Genomic DNA, 9349 nt, shown 5'->3' with positions numbered 1-9349 from the left:
TTGATTATATCGTTACAATAATAACCCTGAGATAAATGATAAAAAATAGACTAAAAACTAACATAGTAACATCGATGTATAATATATTAACTAAGTAAATACAGTTTTTATAAAAACTTGCAATTATTTACGGTAAAAATTTTAACATATGAACGAATTTCTTCAATCTTCAAAAAAAAAAATTGTTAAAATTAAACAAATATATAATATTTATAATATTTCAAATTCAATTCTATCAGAAATTCTTATAATATATGCCGTTATTTTTACTTTCCATCTGTACCCCGATAAACTTGTTGGAATGTTTACCAAAAAACAATAAATAAACATTCATTTGGTTTCTATATTTAATTACTGTTGATTTATCTATATTTTTGTAAAAAGTTTTTTTTCACGTATAATTCAATAATATTCTTTAATCATTATAGATACCTATTATTCCGTATGAATTAGTTATATTATGATCGATCTTATACAACTTTAAAATATGTCTTGTAAAAATTAAAATCAGCTTTTCGTCTTGATAATTAAAACGAGAATAACATTTTAATCATATCATACTTAAAATTTACATACAAATTCAAACCGACACACACATAATATCGCGAAACTATTTATATCCGCTGTGCTTACCGCACTGGACAGTTATAAAATCTAAATACATTTTTGTTTAATCAAAACATCTGAATAAAACCTACAAAACATAAATCGTAATATTATTATAACACAACGCAGTTCCAAAGCAATGTAATATAGCTTCAAATAAATAGGTACAGTGATTGAATATCGTGGTACTGCGGTATAAGTAAACTTTTGTGCTTCGTTCATCGTGGCACTCATTAACTACACTAACCGACGAAATAATGAGCGATCGCAGTCTGCAGTAAAGTGATATCCTCTACCTACGAATTATACATATATATAACAGAACCCAAGACTGTAGTTTAAAAAGTTTGTCGTCCCAAAGCAAAATTTAAAAATAACTGAATTAATCTCCGTACACCTGAATTATTATATAATATTCTACGGTTGTATATAATATTATATACATTTTTAAATAGCGGAAGGATAAAACGAAAAATTAATTACAGAATAATCAAAACATCTACGATGTGTATAGGACAAGTATTAAATTTAAAATTTAAAATTTTTCTAAATATTTTTAATTAAACAAACAACAGCAACGTCCAAACATCCACGTCGTCATGATGTTAAATACGTTACCAATCAATAAAGCAAAAATAGTCAATATACAAAAGCGCATATATATATTATATATATTAAATTGCAGACTTTAAAAAATGCAATGATCCTTGCAGTTTACTTATTTTATCTACCAAATATAATAGGTACACTGATGTCATCTTTATTTTACGTGTCTTAAATATTATATTAACTTCTCACAACTAATTTTTGTGCTATTAGTATTATTTTCAGTTTCCGTAAAATATTTTAAGAACTAATATTATTGTTAGTCACCGTACAAAATCATAAAATATGAATAGTATGATACATAATACACACGCTATAAAAAAAAAGAATTAGTCATCGAATTATATATTCAATTATTGAAAAAACATAAATTTTATTACTAAAAAGTGACCACATAGTTAAATTGAAAAGAGTAAATAATATTATATTATATATATTTTTAAAAAAAGATGAAAGAAAACTACTTGAAAGTATAAAACTGGTACAGTAAAAATCGAAATCCTAGTTATAAAATATTATATCTATATTATATCCTGATGCCGGCCGATTAGAATGATAAATGCGTATTATAGGTATTACGCTGGATAGTAATACAAACTGCGTTGTACCTGTGGTCTTGGAAATTTTCAATATTCTCGGCCACGGAGTCGGACGAAGTGTCGTTTGAGTTCAGTTGCATTTCAAAATCTGACCCCTTCTTACCTTTACATTTATTTTCATTACCGTATTAATATTCCTCACACTCCTGCACCTATAGAAAATGGCATCTCAAAAATCCGCCGTCGACGTCGTGACGTTCTCTCAGTTATTTGAAACCGTTGTAGCATACGTCAACCACAACAAAAACAACAACGTAGAAGATCTACAAACGGTGAACGAGATGAGTCAACAAATCATCTCGTTCGCTGAGAACGGCGGCATCGCCGAATTGGCGGCTGTAAAAGAGGTGATGTACAAAATGTTATTGATTGTGATGGCCGTCCGCGACGGCATGGCAGGTCGTGATGCCGTTCCAGCGCCGGACACTGGAACCGTCGCAGTGCAGCTCGTCGATCAAGCTGCAACAGAGACCAGCTGCGACGTCGTTCCAGAACCGGCACTGGAGAAGACGGACGAGTGGGCGATGAAGATCGAAGTCGAAGACGGTCCGACGGCGGGCGTTCAGGACGGCGGTATCGAGGACGACGAAGACTTGCCGGCGGTGGAAACCGACGCCGCGGTGGTGGAAGACCAGTCGCGCGCAGTGCCCGACGATTCGACCACGCAGAGGGCGATTGGCGGCTGCGTGGAAGATAGTCAAGCGTACAGCTTTGCGCTTGTGCTGCGTGCGCTGACCATTGCACCCCCTCCGCCGAAGACGTCGGGCAGGACGACGGCGACGTAGACCAGGGAATACGAGAAAGAGCACGGACGGTGCCCGGCGGTATGTCGCCCGAGCGCGTTCTCCGGCCACCTTCACGCGACGACGGTGGATTCGTGGACTTGGCGAGCGAGGTCGGTCTTGTGTCGCGCGGAACGACGACGGACGGCGACGACTCCCTACGACGGCGACGACGGAGACTTTGCGGGGTGAGCGACGATTTTTTCGAGCTAGGAACGACGCGAGGACGTCAGCGGCATCGGACCCGAGGGAACCACAGGGTTTCACGGGGTCCGGCGGCGCGCGACTCCGCCTTGGACTGCTACCGGACGACAGACGAGGAGCCGTTTGCGGCGAGTCGGGAGCGAAACCTCGTACGGGAGAGGACCGCGGCGCGTCGTGTCGCGGTCCGTCGACTGCAGCTGTGATTTTCGTCCCGAGACCAGCCGAAGCCGGCCCGTGTCGTGTCTCCGGTGGTTGCGCCGTCGATTCCGCCGCGACTTCAAAATAATATCTTCGCTCGTCCGTTTCGGTCTCTGCTGCCGCACGTCGAAGTAATATCTTCGCTCGTCCGTTTCGGTCTCCGCTGCCGCCCGTCGAAGAGTCGTCTGAAGCGCCGCCGTCCGAACCTGCGCAGACATCGCGCACCGCAGTCGTTTACCGTCCACCGTCGTTCCCGCGGCCGAAGCTGTCGTCGCGTCGAGCGCCCGAGCAAAACGAGTCCTCGGCCCTCGTCTTACCGCGGGACCGGTGGTCGCGAGAACGCTGCAGTGGTGACCAGTGGCCACATATAGCACATTTGCATCATGCACCAATTCGCCATCTCGTATTCCCTTGCCCGTTTATTGTGTTGTCCTGCCGATGTACTCCTCCCCCTTTTTTGTTTTCATTACTTGTTTAAACTCTGCATGTTTGAAAACCTTATCGTTCATTCGTGTTTTTTTTTTTTTTTTATAAAAATTGTTTTGCGCTTATGTCATGATATATTATTATCAACAATGTTTGTTGTCAAGGCGCTTTGGCCAGTTGGCCTATACTATGTTTTTTTTTTATACAAAAAATGAATTTATTTTTGTATATTTTTTTCATACGTGTTTTCAGTTTTGTTATTATATTAAATATTATACACGAGTATTATGGCATATTATACATTTATACTTGTTAAAATATATTGTTTTGTACAAATAATTATTGTTTTTATTTCGTATTTATGAGTATATAAATTAGTTGTTAAAAAAATGACTTTCAAGAGACTAAGAAGATTAAAAAAAAAAAGGTAGCTAAAATAGGTTCAATTGTTTGTAGTTCACTAGGTAACTAGTATGAAGTCACTGGGAAAACTGTAAAACGACGTGAAAAAGATATATTATAATATGTAACTAGATATACCATAAATAGCATCGGCAGAAAGGGACGGATTGAGAGGAATTGATAAAATGGTCTCAATACAATCGAAAACCTAAAAAAATATATATTTAATTTTTGTAATACGCATATTAAACAAAATACATTAAACTAAATTGGTATTTATTTTAGTCGTATAAGACTAAAGTTCTGCAAATAAATTATTATTATTAGTATTCTTTATATTGTTATTAATATTTTATAAATAATAGATCTACCTACAATTTTATTAGAATATTGTAACTTTCGCCTTCAAAATTAGGTGATAAGATTAGGATAAATGTTTACCAATAATATATAACACATAATAATTTATCAAATATGTATTAACTGATTTATTTATAAATAATATTTATTGCATATCGGATATTATCTTTATTTACTAAGATCCTTACAGATATTAAAAATGACAATTACTCAACTATAAATGAATACAATTTTTATGTAATAAGTATAGTTTTAACAAAAGTTGGATAAAATAAATATATTTTAATGAGAGTTAAAGAAATATTAGATGATAAAAATTAAAGTTTATGAAATTTTTATTGGAAATATGCGGTTTTAAGTTATAGGACTGAAAAAAAAATGTTAACTTAACTATTATCTTATCTCATAGCAAAGGAACAAAATTCAACACAATGAAAATTATAGTCAAGTTTATTTTTTAGTTGGTTTTTGTTTCTTTTTTTGTCCGTTTTCAACTGGAATACCTTTTGATATAGATAATTTAGATTTCAATTGTATCAGTAAATCAATTTCAGGCTGTAATTCACTTTTTTCAACTTTTGCTTCCTTCAGTTTTCGTACTTTGTCGCCCTGTCAATAAATTATTCAAATTTAGTAAATATAATAAAAAAAAAGATTACCCATTTATTATTTAATAATATGCATGACAATACATTTTGCAGTTAATCAATTGTTTTGAATTTCTATTACTACAGTTCATGGTAAGTGTATACTGAGTGCTGCACAGTTAACAGTGAAACAACGTACCAATCATTAGCATTTAAATAGAAATGTTAGTCTAAAATCTACACTTTGACTATAAATTATGAAGACATAACCAAAATAAATATATTGAATATTATATATATTTAAGAAATGTTTTGTAAATATCTTGTAATAATCTGACGAAATGAAAACAAACATGCATGGTTAACTTTTAAAAGAAATAAAGGATCAATATTTTTACAATAAGTTTGTAATCATCATGGAGATTATAATTACTGTACACTTTACAAATTAGTTGTATGTTAAGGTAGATTTGATTGTATAACACATATTGATAAATAACCCTATCCAAACTGCTATGTTATATTGAAATTACCTGTTTGGAAATTTCTTCTTCTAAATCTTCAATAGATATTGGATTAGTAGCTAATTTCATTTGTTCTAAGCTTTTCTTCATCTCCAATAATGTTTTAACATAAGGTTCCCATTCACTTTTTTGAGCTCCACTTTGCTTTAATTGTCGCACTGTATCTCCCTAACATTAAATGAGTATAATATGAATTATAATATATTCCTTTTTTTTTTAATGGTTTAAAAACAATTTAAAACATAGACAACTTAACGTTCATTAAAATAGGTTTACATACTTGTTTAGAAATAGCTTCTTCCATTTGTTCTACAGTTGTAATTTGTTTAAGATCCAATCCAGAAGCCATTGCTAATTCTTTTTCAGGTGATTTCTGTTTTCCAGCAAAACGACTTTTTAATTGATTGATGACTGATGGATCAATTTTTTCAAATAATGGAGCTGGCTGTGATTTAAATAAAAATAAATAAGTGTTCATTGTTTATAAGAATTAAACTATTGAATAATACTTTTCCAATTTTATGTCCAGGTGGCAAGAAAACTGATACGAAATTATTTAATAAAAATGAAGAAATATCAATGTTCAACTGTTTTCCGATTATATTAACAGTTTGTGGCATATAAGGTTGTAACATAACAGCAAGTAAACACACTAAATTACAACTTAGTCCAATGACTGTACCTGCTCTGATTCTAAAATATTATGCAATAATATTAGTCAAGTAAAATACATAGTACTTTTATTTTCATTTTTATAATTACTTTTCTTCATTTGATCCTTTAATTAACACCCATGGTTTTTGTAATTGCATGTATTGGTTACCATGACGAGAAATTGAAAGTATGAGCCGTAAACCATCTCTAAGTTTTGCTTTATCCAACATACTTAGGTATTCTTTGAGGTCACGCGTTACTAATGCCAATAAAGTGAGTTCGTCATTTCCTAATTTAATTTCAGGAATAACACAATCAAAAAACTTTTCTAAGAACGATAAAGCTCTGAAATATTTATTTAATACAAATTAGTATTTAATAATTATGTAAGACTACACATTATTTTTTTAAACAATAAAAATACATAAGCAAAATTATGTAAAAATCTATACTTAAATTACCTATTACAAAAGTTTCCTAAATTGTTTAACAATTCAGAATTATTTTTAGTAGCTAGATCAGCCCAGCTAAATGAACTATCTTGAGATTCAGGACGGACAAATAATAAGTAAAATCTAAAAACATCAGCAGGCAACCCTGTATCTTGAGCATCATTTCCAAATACTCCAATACCGCGGGACTTAGAAAATTTACCATCTTCATAGTTTAAATATTCTAAAATAATAAAAATATACATAAATACTGATTAGGTTCAACATTTTTGCAACCACAAACCTGTTGCCATTATATGATTAACCATTGTATAGTTTTGTTCAGTAGAAAAAAGGCATACTGGAAACATAACAGAATGAAAAGGCACATTATCTTTTGCCATGAATTGGTAGTATGTTATTTTAGTATCATCTTCAGGTTGCCACCACTTACGCCATTCTGGCGTATAAGCAGCACTCATACTCATGTAGCCAATTGGTGCATCAAACCAAACATAAAATACCTATAAACTCAGTTATTAGATATATTTTGCTAATGATGTAAAAACAAAAATCATTAAGTATTGAAATTAACAGCATACTTTTGACTTGAAGTCTTCGAGTGGTACAGGAATTCCCCATTTCAAATCTCTTGTGATACATCTCTCTTTCAAACCATCTTTCAACCACGACTTAGTTATCACTTTAGCATTATAAGACCAATCATCACCAGATTTATCTACCCAATCATTAAGTTTAGCTTCAACTTTGGGTAAATTCAAAAAGAGTTGCTGAGAACTACGTACAACTGGTGTTTTTTGACAAACCTTGCATCTAGGATTTAAAAGTTCGGTAGCATTTATTAAATGACCACAACCATCACATTGATCACCTCTAGCGTCCTCATATTTACACAGAGGACATGTTCCTTCAACAAATCGATCGGCTAAAAATCTAAAACAAAATTAATAATGACAAAATAGGTAATAATATTAAAATTAAGAAATTTTCTGCATGTATGGCGTAAGAAATGTATTTTGATAAATCACATACCTATCACAATTTTCACATAAAAGTTGTTCCATAGATGCAGTAGTAGTATAACCATTATTGTGTACTTCTTTGAATATTTCTTGAACAATTCTAAAAAATACAAATTATTATTATTTTTTTTTTAAACTAATTTAATTTAAATATAATATTACAATAAAAGTTAGAATTATAAATACATAATTTTTACCTACTCGGTTTGTTTTGGTGATGTAGTTCTACCAAAATGATCAAAACTAATATTGAACCACGTATATATTTCACTATGAATTTTGAAATATTTGTCACAAATTTGTTGTGGTGTTAATTTTTCTTCTAATGCTTTTGTTTCAGTAGCAGTACCATATTCGTCAGTACCACTTATGTACAATGTATTCCAACCACGTAATCTACAATATCTATTACATAAAAGAAAAAAACATGATTATTTGATTTAATGGTAAATTACTTAGTAAGAATACTATAATATTATTACACTTTAACTACTGTCAAAAACATTCGCTATACGTATTTAATATAATATTATAATTTGTTTAATGTTTAACTTGCAATATTAAAATATGATACATTTAAATTATAAAATACTACAGTACATAATGCATATTGCATATAATATGTATAATAAACAATGACTTATGTTTAGATAGATCATATTATTTAAAATAATTACCTCGCAAAAACATCAGCAGATAAAACACAACCAATTATATTACCAAGATGTGGAACATTATTGACATATGGTAGTGCTGAAGTCACAAGAACATTTTTTTCGCCTTTAACAGGTAATCTATAATAAAAATACAAAAATATAAAAACATACAAATAAATGAAATAATGTTTGTTGATACCTATAACATTACAATACTACATTATTCTAACAAAAAGTAATAGATATTGATAAGTTAGTGTAAGGCTAATAGTAAAGATAGAATATTTTGTACAATATTGTAGAAATATAAAATATATTGAGTACCTAGAGTGAAAATTTTTTTCTTCTACTTCAAACGAATTTCAATCTATTTTTGTTACATCAATTAGGTACATATTTAATTGAGTATTTAATCAAATAGGTAGATGCACAAGATGTAAAACTTATTTTTACTAAAAAAAACTTACGTATCTGAACAAATTTAAGTTGTTTAAATATTATTACTAATATAATTAATTGATAGGTATTTATTATTTTTTTGTATTTTAACCTATTTAATATGATAGGGTATAAAGTATGTAGGTATATCAGAGAATTGTTTTCAAACACTGTAAAATAACATGGTTTAAATTTTTTCAGACATTCGAGCCTATCGGTAAAATTTACAACAACTAATGATGATCAAACTTACACTGGTTGGCATTCAACTCTATTGATGTCTTTTAGACAGGACTTGGATATCCACGAATTCTTCGCGTTCAATAATTCGAATTCGTCTACTTCGACGGTCGTCAGCGACATTTTTACGACTTTCGAAACTTTAAGTAGTCCTTAATAATCAAACGACCACTCTCGGTGTTTCGTCTCCGTCTGACAGGTCGCTACTCGCTTAGCGTTTCTCGACTTTGCAGCTTGCTCCACTTTGTAGACTGCAGATTTAAAGAATTATAGGTTATCACTTATCAGCACACGTAAACACCCGCGTAGATAATCTATAATATCATTATCAAATTTACCATCGCTGTTCACCGCTAAATCACAAATTATTCAATGTAATGGAACATAATATTTTAATTTTAACCGGGGCCTAAATGCCGAATTATATAGACTTATGTATGTCCTGTAAACTTGACTATTTGACGGACGATAATAGAATTTCATATCACATTAACAAAGCGCTGGAATGTTAAATATATCTGATAATTGTACTACCATACAATCTCCTAAAATACCTTCTAAATCAAAAATGATATAAATTATCACGTTCGAAA

At 31.9% G+C, this 9349-nt stretch overlaps 1 protein-coding gene across 1 annotated transcript; it reads right to left on the bottom strand.

Annotated features, from left to right (window-relative positions):
- Positions 1 to 4615: 4615 nt before the first annotated feature.
- Positions 4616 to 9311, bottom strand: LOC114126562 (methionine--tRNA ligase, cytoplasmic-like). The gene is made up of 13 exons (XM_050197311.1): positions 9095 to 9311; positions 8770 to 9007; positions 8100 to 8216; positions 7624 to 7827; positions 7433 to 7522; positions 6982 to 7333; positions 6684 to 6903; positions 6410 to 6623; positions 6057 to 6293; positions 5804 to 5987; positions 5575 to 5739; positions 5304 to 5462; positions 4616 to 4792 (listed from the first exon to the last, which is right to left on the bottom strand). Exons 2-13 carry the CDS (start codon positions 8877 to 8879, stop codon positions 4634 to 4636), a joined length of 2211 nt encoding a protein of 736 aa, XP_050053268.1. The 5' UTR covers positions 8880 to 9007; positions 9095 to 9311; the 3' UTR covers positions 4616 to 4633.
- Between the last annotated feature and the right edge of the window lie 38 nt (positions 9312 to 9349).

Source organism: Aphis gossypii, chromosome 1 (assembly GCF_020184175.1).
Source record: "Aphis gossypii isolate Hap1 chromosome 1, ASM2018417v2, whole genome shotgun sequence".
NCBI lineage: Eukaryota > Metazoa > Arthropoda > Insecta > Hemiptera > Aphididae > Aphis > Aphis gossypii.
The sequence above is the reverse complement of the archived record's forward strand: the minus strand, read 5'-3'. Positions and strand labels throughout refer to the sequence as shown.